At 33.1% G+C, this 22,190-nt stretch overlaps 1 protein-coding gene and 1 pseudogene across 1 annotated transcript; one reads left to right on the top strand and one right to left on the bottom strand.

Annotated features, from left to right (window-relative positions):
- Positions 1–341: 341 nt before the first annotated feature.
- Positions 342–4,056, bottom strand: LOC118029618 (WAT1-related protein At1g43650-like; annotated as a pseudogene).
- Positions 4,057–16,117: 12,061 nt separating this feature from the next.
- Positions 16,118–19,274, top strand: LOC118029617 (receptor-like protein 42). Its single transcript, XM_073412906.1, has 2 exons — positions 16,118–18,992; positions 19,101–19,274. The coding sequence occupies exon 1, from the start codon at positions 16,170–16,172 to the stop codon at positions 18,561–18,563; it is 2,394 nt and encodes a 797-aa protein (XP_073269007.1). The 5' UTR covers positions 16,118–16,169; the 3' UTR covers positions 18,564–18,992; positions 19,101–19,274.
- The last annotated feature ends 2,916 nt before the right edge of the window (positions 19,275–22,190 follow it).

Here is a 22,190-nt window from a genome sequence, read left to right on the forward strand (position 1 = left end):
TTAATTTATACATTAAAGTGGTGGTGAAACTATATTATATTATAATGATGGATTCATGAGCTCATGTAAATCGACTTGATCTAAGCTTTTTAGGAGTGCGAACATTGCCTTCCAAATAAAATCCACCGAGTTGTTTCTAAATTTGTAATCAAAGGATTTATTCTCAAATTGGGATTCCAAAGAAAAGGCAAAGATAGACGTTCTGTTCACTCTTCAAGGATTTACAATGCATCCTTAATAAAACCATTGAGTTGTTTCTAAACTTTTAATCAAAGGATTTATTCTCAAATTAATTTAGATCCTAACGAAATGCAGAGATCTATGTACATTGTGTTCATTCTTCAAGGATTTACAACATCCTTGACAGAACCAGATTCTTTGTCTTCATTAGTGGTAGTAAGAGGAGAAGCTGGCTTCACTGAATCCATTGGCTGAACCTTTGTAGATTCTAATGTCGAGGCAGCTTCTCCAGCTTCTATGTTCGACTTGGGCATGTTTTTCATCTCCTTGGTTTTTCCCAGCAAAAAGGAGTACAAACCGATTATTATCAAAACCATGCCCAGCAATCTGCAATCATAATAATTTCCATTTAATTAGCAATAAAATGTGAGGATGGATTTTGGAAACAATAAATTAATTGTTAAAAAAGAAAGAAAGGAAAGAACATACTGGCCAGCAGTGATTTCCGCACCAATTATGAGAGATTCCAAAACTGCCACAAAAATTAGTGTCAACGGGTTGAACATAGGAGGATAAGAAGGGCCTCTTCTAACAACAGCCCAACTAATCAAGCAAAATGTTGCAGCTGAGGCTAAGGATCCCTGCAAAGATTAAATCCCATGTGTTAACTTGTGAGAAACATCATTGACGATACATGTCCATATCCATAATTATAATATGACTGGTTCCTTGACAGATACGCTATCCCACCTGTAACTAGCTTAGAACTCTGTGATGGGTTAGTCTTGTAAAAATATTTATCGAGGAGAGACTTGATACCTTGAGATTATAAGTACTTTCCTAGTGGAACATCAGATATCATCTTCATAATTACTTATCTCCAAGAATTAATTTCTGGGTATAGACTTACTGAGTAGATGATGGTAAGTAGCTGCAGATTCCACTCTATCTTCCAAGCAGCGTTACTTCTATCAATACATAGACCTATTGCTGCTGATTGGATGGAAGCCAAGATACAAGTGATCATGGTTGTATGCTATTTGAATGGGAAAACCTTGAGCAATTTGGCCTATCAAAGACACAAGCAAGCAGCGCTCTGAATCACTTAGCCATTCAAAATGACTTGATCATGGCTGATTAAGGATAGATATTGAAAGTGCTAATAATACATTGGTACAAACCTGCAATATATACCATGAAGAATAAGACAAGCAACTGCCTATGAGCAAGATCGTACCACGAGTCTTATGAAGCACAGATGACTTGACTTGAACATGATGTTGAAGAGTTTTATGAATAAGGTGGAATGTTTCTCCCTTGTAAAGACAAGCTATCATAGCTCCTGAAACGCATAATATGGCTCCTGATATCTTGATTTTCCCCGCTCGAGTACCCAGTCCTAATTTCTCAAGTCTAACCACTTGGTTAGTTTTAATTTTCGGATTTATATAAAGCTATCAAAATGTATGATACATGTATTTGAATCTATGTAGTGAATTTGGGATTAAAATAAATCAAAGTACCTCAAGATGATGGAGAAAACAAAGGTTACTATAGGGACCAAGTTGAGGAAGTTGACAGCATATGTAGCTGAGGTATCTTTGAGACCGTAATAGAACAATCCCATAGCAAACAATATCCTGCGTCATATGCTTACATTTGTGTTATATATATCTTCTTACAACTTAGACACGTATGATGCATCTTCTTCCATTTGTATATATCAAGATTTGAATCGCCAATCTTGAGTCACAAGATACAATTTCAAAATTTTAATTAATTCATGAATTTGCTTGAAGTATAAAAAGTAATTGAATCGAGTCATTTGCATATTTTTTGTAGTTGTTTAATCACATTAAAAAGGGGCCAAATTTTAAATCAATTCTAATTCTTACAATACCTTTTAAGATGTGTTAAGAAAGGTTAAATAAATATTATTTTTATATGATTTTATACATCAAATACTACAAATAAAGGTTCAATAAACATTCATATATCACTAATTTTACTCACGATATCAGCATTCTTTTGAAAATAGCATTAAATAAAATACTTTGTTAACACTATATATTCTACCTAAGTCAAGACAACAAGACTAGGTTGTTTAGTCTGAAATGCATGCAATTAATTGTGATTCAATTGCAGTCATACGCATTTAAATGATGACTCCACAAATGGTAAAATAATTAACATTAATGAGGAAATAATAAATGTGATGCAATGTGAATTTTTTTCCCCGTAGTATAATTAAAGTAATATGCAAGAAATATAAGAAAAAATTTCAAGAAAAAAAATATTTTCTTAATTGTATAATAAAACACACAAATGCCAGTAAATGATATTGTTGTATGATATAAAAATCTCTTTTTTTTTTTCTGTGTTTAATTCCTTATTCTCTTGATAATTTGTTAAATCAATCGTTTTCCTTTTAAACGGGCTATGTTTTTCTCTTTTGAAATTTATTGATTAATTCAAATATGATTAGATTTAGTTCTATCCAGTCCAATAAGTGTGAATTTAAATTAATTTGAATGCGATATCATTCAAAACACAGCAAAAATGTTCATACTAGAAAGGAAAATTACTTACCCACACAAGGAATTAACAAAAAGCCAGAAAAAAACAGACCAGTTCATCTTACTTTTGATCATGCCTCTGCAACCACAGCAGTAATAAAAAGAAACTGAGAAAAACGGTGTCAAAGACAGAGACGAAATTGATTGATGACAAGATGACATACCTTTCAAAGTAGAAAGCAAAGGGAGCCATGCAAACGGCAGCAACTATATGCCTATAGGTCATAAGTGCAAGCACAAATGTTCCATTATTCAATATGATTTTGGAAAGCAATTGCATTCCTGTTGCCATCACTTGAACCATCAACATGCCCATCACTGCTTGTGATGAGACAATACATTTCTTTACCCTCCCTCCATCTATTCTCTAGCTCTGCCTCTGCCTCTCCTCTCTTTGTTAGATTTAGAGTAGAGAGGATTGGTTAAATCCCTTTTGTTTTTGTTTTAGATTCTATATATGTGGAACTGTTTTTATTTTTTTTGCATCAAATCCTTTTGAGATGGTGAAGGAAAAAAAGAAGGCTAAATAAAGGGCTTGATTAATTGCATTAGGGCATTATAAGGAAAGCTGGTGAAGAGGGCTGAGAAAACATGACATGTACAGGTGCCGGCGGAAGTCATAAAACTATCTGCCCGTGGAAGATGGTCACCGTGGCATCCACGCATGTTGGCTGGCCTTGTTTTTTGGCTAATTAAGCTAGGGAAAGTGTTTTAGTTTAACTAGCTTACCATCACTAATAAAATTATTATTTTTGTAAATCACACTAAACAAATGACGGCATCACACAGTAGTAGACCGAAAAATCGAGTGCTTCATGGTTCTTGCATTGTATATATAGCTAGGGAAAGTGTTTTAGTTTTACTAGGCTTCTATCATTAATAAAATTATTTTTTTTTTTCCATCATACTAAAAAAATGAAGGACATAGCTACCCATTAAAAAAAAAAAAAAATGAAGGAACTAGATATCGAATTGAAAAAATCTATATACAATAGGCAGATTCCTGAGTTGCTCTTTACCCCAGCAGCAGTGCCAACGCTGCTCCTTTCAAGTGAAGGTAATGAATTTTTAGGCTGCAAAATCAGCAACATCAAATTTGGAGACAAGCAAAGAAAAGCCAAGATGGTTGGTTACTTGTATCAGTATTGTTCTTCAATCTAACTGAAGAACACCAGCCACACAAGATCTTCATCGTTGACCTTTCCCTTCTCCGCAGCGTTGAATAACAGAGTATCAACTTCTCTTCTTTAAATACACTTCCAGATTGCTCCCACATCACAAATACAAACAATAGCCACATTGCTTTCCTTACTTCAAAAGCAATTGAAAAAGGTCACTTTGCTTCAAACAGCTTAGTGAGTTAACCTGCAGCAGTGATTGGGTCATAGATCCAAGAAATACTAAATGCCTTCATCTATTATTGCTTGCAGTCAAGTGAAGAGACCGAAGGATGCTTTCTGTTTGACGGATAGCAGCGGCAAGTTGTAGTAGAATAAAATAAAGATGGAGAATAAAGGGAGTAGGCCGATTTTTTCAATCATTCTCTACCAAAACAGAGGAGGATGACTGGAATGATGCATGGGAATCGACATTGCTGTAGGTGGATCTGATGGTTAAGAACAGAGCTTCATGGGAAACGGATGTGAATTTTTCTTCATCCACGGGGATGGAGAACGCTGAGACCAAGGCTTTTGTAGAGGAAATGATTGATAAGTGGATCGAGCGGCGGAAAATCCAGCCACAGCCACAAGGTGATAGAAATAAAAATGGAGGTGATTCACTTTATAGTTTGCAGATTATGGAAAAGGATTACAAATTGAAGAAGCAAAGAATTTATCGTGGATGATGGACCATGGAGATTGAGAAGCAGCAGGAGGAGGCTATGAATGCTATGTTGGAGAATTCTTCTCCTGATGAGAACGATTGAAGCAATAAAAATAGCATTATGAATGGAGGTGATTCATAATAAAAATGGAGGTGATTCACTTTATCATTATGAAGCAATAATGCTACCTTTCTTCTACATTAAAGAATCCAACAAAGCTCCCTAAAAGCTGTTTTGAATTTGTATGGACTAAGAATTCAGGTGCGTTTTGTTTGTGGTCAGTGTGATACAATGTTTTCTGCTAGCTTATTCAGGTAGTCTCATGATATAGGTCCTCTATGAAGTGTAAAAAATTAGAAGATAAATAACGAAGCAATGAATATACTATCCAGCCTAGTCATCATGTCTTTCGACTCTTTCCAGTTAAACTAGCAATTTTCTTTGACTACTTGCAGATAGCTAGCTTTATCAAGACTCGCATTGTAACGTTTTGAATTAATGAGTTGGAAAATACAATAAAGCTCTTGAAGGTTTAAAAGTTAGAATAAATGAATAAGGGGTATAGTGGTAATTCAACAAAACTTGATAAATATAAATAGAAAATAAGAAAAAGAAAAAGAAAAAGAAAAAAAAAGAGAGAGATCAGAAATTTAGAGAGCAAATCGGCAGGAGATAAAGGGAGGAAGAAGAAGAAGAAGAGAAAAGAGGGAAATTATAAGGGAAATAGAAAGGAGTTGAAGGAAATAAGTTTAAAGGTAAGATTATGTATAAATATGTGTTAATTAAGCTTTAATTTCGGTTTTAATAAATGTTAGGGTTATGAAGTTTGTGTTTTGGGTTTGATTGATGATTTAATTTGAATGTTATAGAGTTAATTGTTGTGGATATTTGATTATTTGGATGATTTTGAGAGATTGAATTGAAAGATGATGATTTTGAGTTATGGTTTTGTTTGAATGGTGAATTTGTGTTAGAAATTTGGAGAGAACAGTGGGGTTTCTGTTAAAATTCTGGGTTGGAGGTTGAAGATGAAGAAAATTCAATTTGGTCCCTCAATTTGCGAAAATTACATTTTAGTCCCCCAAACTTTGGAAAATTGAAAATTGGTCCCTGGAGCATATTCCGAGATTCTGAACAGAATAACATATGAATTATGGGCAGAATTACTGTATAGTTATGAAATTTTAAAACTTTCAATTTGGTCCTCCAATTTGACAAAAATTACCATTTGACCCTAAAAATTTGGTAAAATTCCAAAATGGTCCCTGGAGCATAATGAGATATTCTGGACAGAACTGAGGATTAATTATGGTCAGAATTTCAGTATATTCATGGATTTATGACAAATTTTAGTTTGGTCCTCCATTTGACAAAAAATACAATTTGACCCTAAAAATTTGGAAAAATTCCAGAATGGTCCTTGGAGCATAATTAGAGGTTCTGGACAGAAATGAGGATGAATTATGGACATAATTCCACTATAGTCATGAATTTATGATATGTTTAGTTTGGTCCTCCAATTAGACGAAAATTACAATTTGGCCCTAAAAATATGATAAATTCCAGATTAATCCCTAGCTGTAATATTAGCTTTTGCAGATTAGTTTGATGAATAATTAAGGGTTATTTAGTAAATTATTATCAAGTCTTATTATTTGTTTTATTATGGATTAGATTTAGAGAAAACTGTTAATTTTTAGGTTTTTAGGAAAATAACTAGTTTAATCTAAAAACATACAGGGTTACGGAATATACACTTAGATAAGTGCATTAAATAGGTTATATATTCTTTCGAGTCATTTTTGAATATGTCTCATTTGTATTCAGATAATCCTGATATTCTACCGACAGGACGTCAGTAGGATTTTCTTCGGTGTCTGCTTTTGGCTTCTGTTTGCTTTTGAGTCAGGTGAATGGATAATTTTCCATATGCATGAGAAATATTATAAATATTTGAGTTATTAATATGAATTGGATCATGCTTCTTGATAATATATATGTTGACTATAATCCTTGTTATGATAAAGCATGATCATTTGTTGAATCTGAATTCTTGATATGAACTAGTATATATTTTGAATTGACTTCTGAATTGATAGCTCCTCATTTGATTGATGTCATGAGTTGAGCCTTGAGATATGTATATGTTCGTTTGATTATGATTATGAACCTATGGTATGTCAGTCAGAATACCCATGCTAACAGGGTAGTGTTAGTCTTTGTGCACATCGTATCTGAACCCTAGTTGGTCGGGGGAGTCACCAACTTGTGTGGACTGATCATCCCACAGTACGGAGCCTCATGCTCATTGAATTTTGATTTTCTGACGAGTTCTACCATATGATATTCTTGTTATGGCCTATTTGAGAAACCTTTCTCTAAGAACCTAGAGCCATACTTGTATATATATTTCTCATTGCTGTATTACCTCGTGTGTGTATATTGAATGTTATCTACTCACTGAGTTGTTGAACTCACCCTCTCATTATTTATCCTTTTCAGGCTTATAACTTGATAGCATGTCACTTTTGTTAAACCTTCCGAACCTGCTTTTTGGTTGTAATTTGTACCTTCCTTTTATGTCAAGTTAGTGCTCCAAAACTATGAATTTATATGAAGTCTTGTATTAAGACAATCGAATTATGTTATAAAGTTAGTTTTGTTGTTACTGCTATGTTGAACTCTGATTGAGTTGTTTAAAGGATAAGTTTTGTATGTAAGTTTGGGTTCGCATAGGTATGAAACCTTGGAGGGGAACCTTGTCTATGTGCCGGTTATGGATCCGGGATTCGGGTCGTGACACGTATATTTAGATCAAATGCCAAGAAAGGGAAGGATATTGTTTCAAGAACACCCAGTCTATCTGATCCATCTACACAACCATTCTAGGAGGACAGGAAACCGATTTCCTATAGAGTTCCTGACTCTGCTGAACTTTCCTTTCATTGTTTCTGGCCATTGATGTTTCCCAAGGTATCGAACACAGGTCAAATAGCATTCCTATTTTTTTAAGAGCTCTTTCTCGAAATCCAGAGGTGGGATTAATCAGTTGAGGGAAATGCCTGCTTCTATGATTCACACCTCATCCATTAATGATCGTTTTCTTCTGATCTTGTGCTCCATGGAATCTAGTGCAACTTTTGAGCACTGTATGTGTTTTATTTTTTCCTTCACAAGTTCTCTTAACTTTAACCAGCTAATTTTTTCATTACCTAGACGAGATGTTTCTTCTATATAAAAAAACCACTGTGTTTCCATTGAGGAAGTGAGTTGTCGAAACTCTAGAAGTGGTGTTACAAGTAACTTGAAGGGAGTGGAAAACATTCCTGATTGCATTTCTCAAAATTTTTTGTTGTTGCCGGAATTTTCTTTTATTAATGAATTGTTTTTGTTGTTGCCGGAATTATGGCTCGGAGTGCCCAATGCTTGATAGAATATTAAGTCTAGATAACATATGTCTAGCTTGTTTTCAGGCTCAACGCCCTTCAGCATGGTTAAGAGTAAAGCCCAAGTGGACATGGGTTTAACAAGCTTCTAGACAGACATGGGTCTGGAGAGTTGTCAAACCTAATATCACGACCCGAATCCCGGATCCATGACCGGCATATAGGCAAGGTTCCATACCTATGCGAACCCAAACTTACATACAAACTTATCCTTCAAAACTCAATCAGAGTTGTTCAACGCAACAGTAACAACAAAACTAACTTTATAACATAATGTGATTGTCTTAATACAAGAGTTAATATAATTTCATAGTTTTGGAGCACTAAGTTGACATAAAAGGAAGGTACAAATTACAACCAAAAAGCAGGTTCGGAAGATTCAACAAAAGTGACCTGCTATAAAGCTATAAGCCTGAAAATGATAAATAATAAGGGGGTGAGTTCAACAACTCAGTGAGTAGATAATATTCAATACACACACACGAGGTAATAACAATGAGAATTATATACAATTATGGCTATAGGTTCTTATATGAAGGTTTCTCAAATAAGCCATAACAAGAAGATCAAATGGTAAAGCTCGTCAGAAAATCAAAATGCAATGAGCATGAGGCTCTGTACTGTGGGATGATGAGTCCACACAGGTTGGTGACTCCCCCGACCAACTAGGGTTCAGATACGATGTGCACAAAGACTAACACTACCCTGTTAGCATGGGTATTCTGACTGATATACCATAGGTTCATAATCGTAATCAAACAAACATATTCATATTTCAAAGCTCAACTCATGACATCAATCAAATGAGGAGCTATCAATTCAGAAGTCAATTCAAAATATATGTTGGTTCATATCAAGAATTTAGATTCAATAATTGATCATGCTTTATCATAACAAGGATAATAATCAACATATATATATATATATATATATATATATATATTATATATATATATATATTATCAAGAAGCATGATCCAATTTATATTAACAAAATCAAATATTTATAATTTTCTCATGCATATGGAACATTAACCACTCACCTGACTCAAAAGCAAATAGAAGCCAAAAGCAGACACCGAAGAAAATCCTACTGACGTCCTGCCGGTAGAATATCAGGATTATCTGAATATAAATGAGACATATTCAAGAACGACTCAAAAGAACAAATAACCTATTTAATACACTTAACTAAGTGTGTATTCCGTAATCCTATATGTTTTTGAACTAACTAGTCAATTCTCTTAAAAACCCAAAATCTAACGGTTTTCCCGATATCTAATCCATAATAAAAACAACTAATAAAACTTGATAATAATTCACTAAATAACCCTTAATTATTCATCAAACTAATCTGCAAAAGCTAATATTACAGCTAGGGACTAATCTGGAATTTATCATATTTTTTAGGGCCAAATTGTAACTTTTATCAAATGGAGGACCAAACTAAAATTTGTCATAAATTCATGAATATACTGAAATTATGACCTCAATTAATCCTCAATTCTGTCCAGGATGTATCATTATGCTCCAGGGACCATTCTGGAATTTTACCAAATTTTTAGGGTTAAATTGTAATTTTTGTTAAATTGGAGGACCAAATTGAAAGTGTTAAATTCTCTTATCTATACAGTAATTCTACCCATAATTCATATGTTATTCTATTCAGAATCTCGGAATATGCTCCAGGGACCAATTTGTAATTTTCCAAAGTTCGGGGACTAAACTGTAATTTCACAAATTGAGGGACCAAATTGAATTTTTGTCATCTTCAACCTCCATTCCAGAATTTTTAACAGGAACCCCACTGTTCTCTCCAAAATTTGTAACACAATTTCACCATTCAAACAAAAATCACAACTCAAAATCATCATCTTTCAATTCAATCTCTCAAAAATCTACCAAATAATCAATTACCCACAATAATCAACCCCCATCATTCAATTTAATTCATCAATTTAAACCAAAAGAAAAATTCTCAAAATCCTAACATTCATCAAAACTGAAATTAAAGCTTAATTAACATATTATACACATTAAACAACCTAAATCTTACCTTTAAACTTATTTCCTCCCAATCTCTTCCTTTTTCCTTAATTTTCCCTTCTTTTCTCTACTTCTTCTTCTTCCTCCCTTCTCTCTCATGGTTTGTTCTTTAAATTTTCAGATCCTTCTTTTTTTTCTTTTTTTTTTTATATATATCAACTATTTATCCAATTACTACTATACCTTTATTTATTTATACTCTCTCTTTAAGCCTCCAAGGGCTTTGTTGTAATATCCTATCTTATTAAATTCAAAACATTACACCTAATGTTCTTGGGCTCAGCTACACGATGAGCCCAAGCAAAAATAAATATGGCGATCTGCCAGACTTAACGTTCTTCGTTCAACTATGCACTGAACCCAAACAAACATGGATTTGGCAAGCTGCTAAACTCAATATCATTGAGTTAAGCTATGTGTTGAGCCTATATTAACATGGATCTTACAAGCTATGAGTTCCAACATCCTTAGATTCAACTACGTGCTTAGTCCAAATACACATAAGTTTGGTAAGCTTTCAAACCCAATATTCTTGGATTTAGGTACTCGATGAGCCCAAGTGGACGTGGGTCTAGCGAGCTGCTAGACCCAACACTCTCGAGTTCAGCTGCTTGTTGAGCCTCTGGCGAGTTGTCTGACCCCACACTCTTGGATTCACCTACTTGCAGAGCCCAAATGAATATGGATCTAGCAAGCTGCCAGATCCACCCCTCGTGGACTAGGCATTGTGCCAAGCCAAAGTGGGTTTGGGCATGACGATCATTATAGGCCCCATGTTAGGCTAAAAGGTTTCGTTTGTCCATTCTTTTGACTTTTAATATAAATTTTAAAGTTAAGGATATTCATCTTCCTATATCTCTAGATATATAAAAGTTTTCTAAAGGCCTATCATATTTTTATTGCCATTAATATTTTGTAATGGATATTTATCCCTCAATAATTTTGTGCAAGGGGTATTTGTTCATCACTTAATGTTTTGTAAGAAATATTTATCTTTTATTAATTAATGCTATAAGAAAGAAATGACTTTCCACCCCTTAACTCCATCAAAATAACAAGGTTCATGGGTTATAAATACTTTCTGAACCATACAGGTAAAGGTTTTATAATCTTTATTTTTTATTGTATACATATTTTTTTAATTATTTGTTTACATAATCTGATTGTTAAATTATTTTTTATTTAAAATAGATAAAGGAAAAATCAAAGTATATAAATTGAAAAATTGATAAGCAAGAAAAGTGTTTTTGTAAAAAAAATATTATTGAATTAAGCATGATCAAAATTTGTCAAATAACAATTTAATTACTTTTAATACTAAAAGGATTAGTTAATTTAAGAAAAATTAGCAACCCCTGAAACACTATTTAATTCAATTAGGAAATCAATATTGTCGTGTTTCTATTTTTAGAGCATGTTAATGCGGTAGAGGTTATTTTTTATAGTATTTTTTGTTTGAAAATATATTAAAAAAATATTTTGTATTTTGTATTTTATAAAACTTATTTTTGACAAGAAATCAATATTATCGTGTTCCTAGTATGTTTATATATCTGTTTAATATATTGATATCAGTTTTTACATATTATGCTCTTGTATAGTAATCAACTAAGGGAGCTCTCCTTGCGTGGAGATATTTGCAAATGAATAACTCAACCCTCTGAGAAAACAAGCTACAAAGGAAGTTCTAATTAGCAGATAGACTTGCTGCACATCACTCACTTGGACTTGATGTCGACAAAAATGTTAATTTCGGAAATTAATTAATATTTCCGTGTTTCCAACACTCAGTACATCTTTTTGCACGATATATAAGTGCAAAGTCATTAGTGCTTGGCGTAATTATTCCTTTAATTAGTCTAGCAACAACTACTTAGTGGGGGCACGATTTTGCACAATTTTGAGTCAACAAGGAAAGTTGATAGGAACCTCACCTTCCGTAAATAGTAATGGCTATTTTTTTGAGCATTTATAATTTTTATATAATTCATATAATAATTAACAACAATGCTAATTTCCAGCGCTCATACTCTTTTTTCCTGTTGTTGTCTTGGTGTCCTTTAAAGCATGTTTGGAAATGTAGTTATGATTATTATTTTTTTCACTCATAAATAATATTAAAATAATATTTTTTTATTTAAAAAAAAATTATAATTTTTGAAATTAATATTTCCGTATTTCCAATATTCTTGCATAGGCAACAATGGAAATATATTTGCAACTGATCAATAATTCAATCTGGAGTTCCATATTCAGAACCACTCACTGGGTTGCGAAGACTTGGAGGTCAAGGAGGAAATGAACAGACCAAGTGACGATTGATTTTCTCTTGTTGATGCTGAGAAAGAAAGATCTTTTAGGCGTCCACTAACTTGGAAATTAAAATTGCCGTGTTTCCAACATTCTTGCAGAGTCAACAAAGGGACCTAATTGTATGGAAATATTTGCAATTGAATAATTCAACCTGCAGTTCCATATTCATAACTACTTACTTGGAGGTCAAGGAGGAAAAGGACAGACCAGATGAAGATTGGTTTTCCCTTGTAGATGCTGGAAAAGAAAAATAATCATTTTAGTCGTAATGAGTCTTTTTTATTTTTATTTGACGGTTATTTGTTTTTTAGCACTATCAAGTTTCTTTCATTCTAAAATTTTAACCTGATTTTTATTCAATATTTTTTAAGGCTCCACACACAATTTTAGTATTTTCTGATAACCCGATCAAGAATTATGAATTTATATAATAAATAGTACTGTATAATAAATAAAAGAAGGAAAAACAAAAAATAATCTAGCATGATGGGGATACGGTTTTTGACTTTGACTCTCTTAACTAAAAAAAATTTAGATTTTAATTTAAAAAGTAGCTGATTTGATGGAGAAAAATATAATTTTTTACTAATTTAATTAAATATAAACTTATTTAATATTAATATAAAAAAATATTGATAAAATCTTGACCTGGACTATAACCCACCTAAGCCTTCAACTTGCCTCCTCCCCTGGCTGCTCTGTTTACCAATAATGGTTCAGTAATGTTATTCCTAAACATTCACTAAATAGTTTCTTTAATTTGCAAGATGAAATTCCTTTAAGTCTAACTTGTAAAATAATAGTCTTTTAAAGATCTACTATATTTTTATCACCATTAATATTTTATAACAAATATTTATCCCTCATTAATATTATGCAATAAATATTTGTTCCCCGTTTAATGTTGTCTAAGAGATATTTATTCTTTTATTATTGCTATAAAAAAGAAATGACTCTTTAGACTCTCTACTCCAACAAAATAACAAGGTTCAAAGGTTATAAATACTCCTTGAACCATCTAGGTAAATGGTTTATAATCTTCATTCTTTACTGCATACATATTTTTTTTAATTATTTGTTTACATAATCTCATAGTTAAATTATTATTTTTATTTAAAATAGAAAAAGGAAAAATAAAAAAATCAAAGCATATAAATTGAAAGGTTGATAAGAAAGAAAAGTGTTTTTTTAAAAGAATATTACTGAAATAAGCAGTGTTTTTCATTTTTATTTTTTAAGATTAATTTTTGACAAAAAATCAACATTCTTGCATTGCTAACATATTTTTACATTGTTTTAATACATTGATGTCAAGAACACAGTTAACGCTAGACGAGCTACAAAGGAAGTTCTAATTAGCACATAGATTTGCTGCATATCATTCACATAGACTTGATTTCAAGAAAAATGTTAATTTTGGAAATTAATTAATATTGCCGTGTTTCCAACACTCAGTGCTCCTGTTTAGTCACCAATCCTTGCGAGGAAATATTCGCAATTGAATAATTCAACCCTCAGTTACATATTCAGCACCACATGAAGATCAGAAAATATCTAAATATCCGAAGACTTTTCTGGACCGTTGCCTATTGCTTTCTGACCTTGATATAAAATTGACACTTCACGAGAGTCCCAAATTTACTGCAAGATCGGCTAGTACACTACAACAGCTAAGCACTGCACTCCTTCAGATTTTTCTTCGTACTAACACAAAAAACAAAACGAAGGTGGATGTTGCATGTGACCGCAGATTTATCCAGCAAAAATCTGTACCTATAGGGTTGCATTGTTGGCACACAAAAAGTAAGATCCATAAGACGAGCTGCAAAGGAAGAGCACAAACTGTATCTATTAGCATATATATATTCATTGCTATTTTCTAAACTATGAATGCTTCTTCTTCTTCTGGGAAACACATAAATTGCTTAACCCTTCAAGTACTCAGTCACCTGTTCTTGTTAATAATAGCAATAATAATCTATCAGTGCATGCGAAGGGGTGTCCAATTAGTATTAAGTTTATAAGCCAGCAAGGAATAATAGCGGGGTAGATCGATGTCCCCGAGAACAGCTGCCATCAGACGAGCTGCAAAGGAAGTTCTAATTAGAGCATGAACTATATCTGTTAGCTCAAATACTTGCGGCCAAAATGTCAATTTTGGAAATTAGAACTCCCGTGTTTCCAACGCTTACTCTTGTGTGGAAATATTTGCAAGTGAACCTTCAGTTCCATATATATTCAGCACCACATAAAGAGTGGACAATATCTATACATCCAAGTTCCGAAGAGTTGGAGGTCAAGGACAGAACAAATAAAGATTGGTTCTTCCTTGTTGATGCTGAAAGAGAAAGACCTTCGAGGACGAGTGGTAGAAGTCCCTTAATATGTTTTTGAAAATAAAAAAATATCCTTTGATGTTTTGTAGAATACAATTCATCTATAATTAAATCTGAATTGATATTGTAACAACTCATCAACCGAGATAAAATAACAATTTCATGTCAACTGAAAAACAAAATAATTAAATTTTTTTCCTTTTTCAATTCCTCCTTCCTTCACTTGATTCTTCCTTATATTAGTACTTTATAAGTTGGACTTTGTAAGTTTACAAGGTTATTCTTTTATTTTTCTTATTTGTTTTTAGATTTTTTTTTATGTTTTCCTCTTACTTTTGTCTCTTTCTCTCTTTCCTTTTCTTTTCTTTCTTTTCCTGTTCTGCTTCTGTCCGATTGTCAACATATAAAAAGAAAGGAAGCCTGATTTGTTTTTTTTTTTTTAATGACAAATAACCATTTTACCCTTAATTAGTCGTTTTACTTTTATTTGATGGTTTTTTTTTGTTAGCACTACCGAACTCTGTTCATTCTAAAATTTTAACTAGATTTTATTCAATATATTTTAAGATCTCTCGTAAACTTTCAGTTCAATCTGATAGTCGGATTGAAAATTACACCCAATAAAGTAAAACTGGTCAAATTATGATTTTTTATCGAATTTCTGAATTTCTTCAAAAATTATGAAATTTTAACCCAAGCTAAAGCATCATATTAGACGACTCCACGTAAATTTTTAGAATTTTTTAATACCTCAATCGAGAATTATAAATTTTTTTATATAAAACTAGTCAAATAATATTGATAAAATCTTCACCTGAGTTAGAATCTACCCGAGTCTTTACATGCCTCCGCAGTTATCTGTGAGCCCAAAGACTTGCTGCAAAAATGTCACTTTTGGAAATAAGTACGTACTAATAATAACAAAAAAAATTCAAGATAACAAAAAAAAACTAAAATGTATATAAAAAACGTGTTGACTGTAGACTGGATTGAAGTGGACATAAGAAGGTGAGGATGACTCTTTAACTCTGCATCCCCACTTGCTTAAGCTGTGAGTAAAACTACGATCGTAAATTATTAACAAGTTTTCTTCCTATATATTGAGGACGTTGTGGATTGAATTTCTTGGAAATTATATTTTAAATTATTTTTTATTTAAAATAGAAAGGGGAAAAATCAAAGTATATCAATTGAAGGAATGGAAAGATTTTTTTTAAAAACAAAATATTACTAATAATGTTTTGACTCAAGTCTCGCTCTTGTTTTATTCTTACTTTTTTATTATTATTATTAAATCCTGGAAAAAGGTATTATTCATATTATGTGACTTTGATTTCGTCAGTATACAATCTAGGACTGTAGCGTTTGTCTATAAATACTACTAATAATGCCTTTCTTTACTTCTCATCTTTCCCAGTTAGTTATACTTTAAATCCTGAAAGGCAGCCATGGGGTTTTCACTTTGCCTCTCTCAATCTCTCTCTTTCTTTCTGTTTCTCTTCCATTTCCACTCAACAATTTCATCTCCACTCTCCTCAAATTACACCTCTTCGTCTTCTCACTTGTGTGCTCATCACCAATCTCTTTCTCTCCTTCAATTCAAACAATCCTTTTCCATTTATAGTTCTGCTTCATCGGAGTACTATTGTCAATATCCTTTTCCAAAAACAGAGTTATGGAAAGAGGGCACAGACTGCTGCTTGTGGGATGGAGTCACTTGTGACCTGAAAACCGGGCATGTCACTGGACTGGACCTCTCCTGCAGCATGCTTTACGGCACCCTCCGTCCCAATAATTCTCTCTTCTCTCTCCATAATCTTCAGCAGCTCGACCTCTCTTTCAATGATTTCAACACCTCCCATATTTCTTCTCGATTTGGCCACTTCTCCAGTCTAACACATCTTAACCTAAGTGGTTCAGATCTTGCAGGCCAAGTTCCATTAGAAGTCTCTCACCTCTCTAAATTGGTTTCACTTGATCTCTCTAGCAACTACGGTCTAAGTTTAGAACCAATTTGTTTTGACAAGCTTGTTCGAAACCTAACCAAGCTTAGAGAACTCTATCTGAGTTGGGTAAACATGTCACTAGTTGTTCCTGATTCCTTGATGAATCTGTCTTCTTCTCTATCATCACTCAAACTCAAAGACTGTAGATTGCAAGGAAAATTCCCATCCTCAATGGGAAGATTTAAGAACCTCCGGTACTTGGATCTTGGAGGGAACAGTCTTACTGGTTCAATTCCATATGATTTTGAGCAGCTCACTGAGTTGGTATCACTTTGTCTCTCAGAAAATTTCTATCTAAGTCTAGAGCCAATTTCTTTTGACAAGATTGTTCAAAACCTAACCAAGCTAAGAGAAGTCAATTTAGCTTTTGTAAATATGTCTTTGGTTGCATCTAATTCCTTGACGAATCTGTCCTCTTCTTTGTCATCTCTCTCCCTCAGTAACTGTGGATTGCAAGGGAAATTCCCGGGTAACATCTTTCTCCTACCAAACCTTGAATCACTCTATTTGTCATACAACAAAGGCCTCACTGGCTCTTTTCCTTCGTCCAATTTGAGTAATGTCCTCTCTCTGTTAGGTCTTTCTAATACAAGAATTTCAATTTATTTAGAAAACGACTTAATCAGTCATCTAAAGTCATTAAAATATATGTCTCTTAGTAATTGTAACATTATAAGGTCAGATCTAGCCCTGCTTGGTAATCTTACACAACTTACATATTTAGATCTCTCAAGTAATAATTTTATAGGTGAAATCCCATTGTCAATTAGAAATAATACCCTTTCAAATTTAAAATATCTATTATTATATGATAACTTGTTCAATGGAACAATACCATCCTTTTTGTTTGCTCTTCCTTCTTTAAAATCTCTTAACCTTCATAACAATAATCTCATAGGCAATATAAGTGAATTCCAACATGATTCATTGGTATACCTTGATTTGAGCAATAACTACTTGCATGGTACAATCCCAAGTTCAATTTTCAAACAAGAGAACTTGGAAGCCGTCATTCTTGTGTCCAATAGTAAATTGACTGGTGAGATTTCTTCTTCTATTTGCAAGCTAAGATTACTTGAGGTCTTGGACTTGTCTAACAACAACTTGAGTGGTTCTGTACCATTATGTTTGGGGAACTTCAGCAGCAAGCTCTCAGTATTGCATCTAGGTATGAACAATCTTCAGGGCACTATCCCTTCAACATTTTCAAAGGGTAATAGCTTGGAATATCTCGACCTCAATGGAAATGAATTAGAAGGGGAAATATCACCATCTATCATCAACTGCACAATGTTGGAAGTTCTTGATCTTGGCAACAATAAGATTGAGGATACATTTCCCTACTTTCTAGAAATGCTTCCAAAGCTCCAAATTCTTGTCCTAAAATCCAATAAACTCCAAGGTTTTGTGAAGGGTCCGATTGCATATAATTCCTTCTTTAAATTATGGATTTTTGACATCTCCAGCAATAATTTTAGTGGGTCGTTGCCAACAAGGTATTTTAATACTCTTGAAGCAATGATGACCTCAGATAAAAACATGATTTACCTTAACACGACAAATCACATTGTCTGTGTCCATTCCATAGAAATGACATGGAAAGGTGTAGAAATTGAGTTTCCGAAGATCCGAAGTACCATCAGAGTACTAGATTTGTCAAGTAACAGTTTTACCGGAGAGATTCCAAAGGTGATCGGGAAGCTTAAAGCACTACAACAACTCAACCTCTCTCATAATTTCCTTACAGGTCATATCCAATCATCATTGGGAAATTTGACCAATTTGGAATCATTAGACCTATCTTCAAATTTGCTTACAGGAAGGATTCCAATGTAGATGGCATATCTAACATTTCTTGAAATCCTAAACCTTTCACATAACCAGCTGGAGGGGCCCATACCAAGTGGAAAGCAATTCAACACCTTTGATGCAAGATCATTTGAAGGAAACTCGGGTTTATGTGGCTTTCAAGTACTAAAAGAATGCTACAGTGAGGAGGCACCATCATTGCTGCCATCAAGCTTTAATGAAGGAGATGATTCAACATTGTTTGGAGAAGGATTTGGATGGAAAGCTGTGACAATGGGGTATGGATGCGGGTTTGTGTTTGGAGTTGCAACGGGATACGTTGTGTTTAGAAAAAAAAGCCTTCATGGTTTCTTAGGATTGTTGAAGATAAATGGAATCTCAAGACCAGAAAAACAAAGAAGAATGCTGGCAGATATGGTGCTAGAAGAAACTAAATAATGCAATTGATATTTTCAAGTAAGTTTTGCAAGCATTTGAGTTTTCAAATTTTATGTTCACAATTTATGTTAGTCTATCTTTTCTCTACTCTTTCGTTTGATCAGTCTTACCTTTCTAATTTTGCAGTACAAACAAGATATCAAGTGGATTTGACATTGAAACAACAGTAGGGTGGCATATTCCCTTTACTTTTTTCTCTCTGTTTTTTTTTTAAGTTTCAAGGTTAATTGGGTGTTACTTTAATGAAAAAGAATCCATGTATGTAATAGGTCAAGCATGCAAAGTTATAAAGTTATGAACAGATTGCTTACAAACTTACGAGTGTGCAAGCAAATTTATAAGAATTAAAACAATTCTTATAAATTTTAAAGAACAAAATTTGATTGATCGATTTTGTTCTCACAACAACAACAATATTTACAAGCAAAATAGAGTAATTCTGATAACTTGTAAGTCATGAATGACTATTAAAAAGAGTAACAAACCCATCTCAAAAGGTACAAACAATGTTCCACAACTCTTACACAGATCCAAAATCATCAACAAAATCAGTCAACATTTTTTATTGACAAGTTTATATCTAAAGCAAAAGAAAGCAAGATAGGTATTAATACCACGTTAAGAGCTCTATGCTACAACAAATCTACAATTCTGAGTCGCCTAAAAACAACATATTCTACTTAGAACATTTCAGAATTGGAAAAAATTAAAATAATTTAAAATACAATTTCTCTTGGCCTCATATTAAGAAAAAAAAACAAATGAATATTTCAAGGGTCCTGATTATCCAACTGAAGATTCAAGATTTGAGATACTACGAGTTTATAGAGTCCATTACTTGTGGCTTGAACCTGATAGTCATCTAACTGCCTTGGCCACCTAGGTGAATGAGAGCTTGACCTAGTCTTAATTGGTGTGCCATGAACTCTCTGCAAGTCTGTCTAGCACAATGGCCTTGGATAGAGCACTGTTAGGATACGGGTATGCAAACTCGACAAGATAAAAGACAAGGGATATGATAAAATGAGAAATGAGACACAAGAATTTACGTGGTTCACCCAATTAGGCTACGTCCACAGACAAGTATAAAAGGATTTTACTAAGGCCATGTTTGTTTCCCGGAAAGTAGTTTCCGGGAAACCATTTTCCAAACTTTCCTGTGTTTGTTTGTCATTAGGAAAGTTGGTTAACGGAAAACACTTTCTAGTCAACCGGAAAACACTTTCTGGTCAACAGAAAACACTTTCCGGTCAACGGAAAATATTTCAGTCAAAGAAAAAGTTGGCTTGGTTTTCAAGAAAGTGTTTTCCCTTAGCTGTGTTTGTTTTTCGGAAAGTGATTTCCGGGAAATCACTTTCCAAACTTTCTTGTGTTTGTTTGCCATTAGAAAAGTTGGTCAACGAAAAACACTTTCTAGTAAAAGGAAAATTTGGCTTAGTTTTCAGGAAAGTGTTTTCCTGAAAATTTTGGGCGGAAAACACTTTTCGGAAGTTGTGAAAAATTTAGAAATGTCATTATTTGCTGATTATATCAAATTTGATCCTCAAACTTTTAATTGCTATATATATTTTTGTTTTGAATATTTATTTTTCAATTTCATCTCTTAAAATTTTATTTTTATATTAACTTTGGTCCTTATTTTTATAATTGTTATTTGCTTTTTTCTTATCATTTTTTTATTGAAATTTTTTATCTATCAAATTTGGTCCTTATTCTTTTATTGTTACTTATTTTATTTGAAATAATTTATGAAATGTTGATTATTATTATTTTAATTTCTTCATCTTTTTTTTTTTTAGATTTGATCTCTATTATTTTGATCATTATTTATTTTATTTGAGATAATTTATGAAATTATATTTTTTTTTCAATTTCATTCTCATTTAACTTTTTAATTTGTAAGATTTGTTCCTCATTATTTTAATAAACTTGAGAAAAATAAAATATTAATAAGTTATTTTCCAGCTCATTTTTCATGACATAACCAAACACTGGAAAGTGTTTTCCAACTTATTTTCCATTATACTACAAAACATCGGAAAATATTTTCTCGGAATTCATTTTCTCGGAATTCACTTTCCAAAAGAAAATTACTTTCTAGCAAACAAACGGGGCTTAGTAATGTGAGAATTACAACCTCTCTCAAATAATAGGAGAACAACTAAGAATCTCTCCATTACTAGGAGAAAACACATCACTTACTTTCTCACAAATACCTCACAACTTTGTGGGATTACTCTGTATTCACTCTCCTCTTCTTCTCTCTATCTTGGTGTGCATTTAAGGCTTGGATGCATTGCCTATTTATAGGCAAGAGTTAGGGGACAAAGACCAAAGGTCATGACACCAATTATACCATAAATTATGCTAACAACTCATCTCCACTCATACTCCATGAATTATACCAACAACTCATCTCCCACTTATTTTTGTCTAACAACTCATTTTCCACCAATTATGTGGATTTAATTAAATAAAATTAAGTGGCTTCACAAGCACAATAGGCAACAATTACCAAAACTTTTCCATGACACCCTCATGTATGCATGGGATTTCTATGCAAATATTACAAATCAATAAAAATACCTTGAAGAATTAGCTGAGAATATAACAAATCACAGATGAGAACTATATTGTTCAATATACTATAAAATAACTGATGGAAGCATGGAACAACACGATGATAAATATATACTTACACTAGATTTTTCCCTTTTGTTCTCCTCATCCAATAGGTCCCTAATAGGAAAATAAGCTGCTTTCTTTCAAGGTTCAGGAAGATCTGAACCAGTGGAGCCCTCACACAAAATTGCTATACAGTCAAAGTCAATTTTGCTTTTGATTTTCTCCCCTTTCAAAACAACCTTCAAGATCTCAGCCCTCTCTCTTTGATCAGGTATCCCAATTTCTAATTCGAGCTTCCAACGCCGCCATTTTATCTTGACCAATGCCATCAGATGACTTGGTCTTGTGAGACTCATTGGCAAATGGATCTATGACTACAGGGGCTGGTGCTGATGGCGTTGAGTGCACAAATGCTGGATTGTGTGGAGGTTCTTGACCATGTTCACTCATTGTTTCTTCGGGTTGAGCCATAGTAGGTCGATTGGAAGGACCTTCAACAGAGGCATTTCTAAGTGTATGCTCGAGTAAGCTAGTGAGGCGAGCCACACTTGCTTTCAGAGACTCTAACTCTTCTTGGAAATGGGCATCACG

The sequence above is a fragment of the Populus alba genome, chromosome 12, assembly GCF_005239225.2.
Source record: "Populus alba chromosome 12, ASM523922v2, whole genome shotgun sequence".
Taxonomy (NCBI): Eukaryota; Viridiplantae; Streptophyta; class Magnoliopsida; order Malpighiales; family Salicaceae; genus Populus; species Populus alba.

Excerpts from the sequence above, each read along its gene's own strand:
- LOC118029617 (XM_073412906.1), top strand. The coding sequence starts at position 16,170 with ATGGGGTTTTCACTTTGCCTCTCTCAATCTCTCTCTTTCTTTCTGTTT.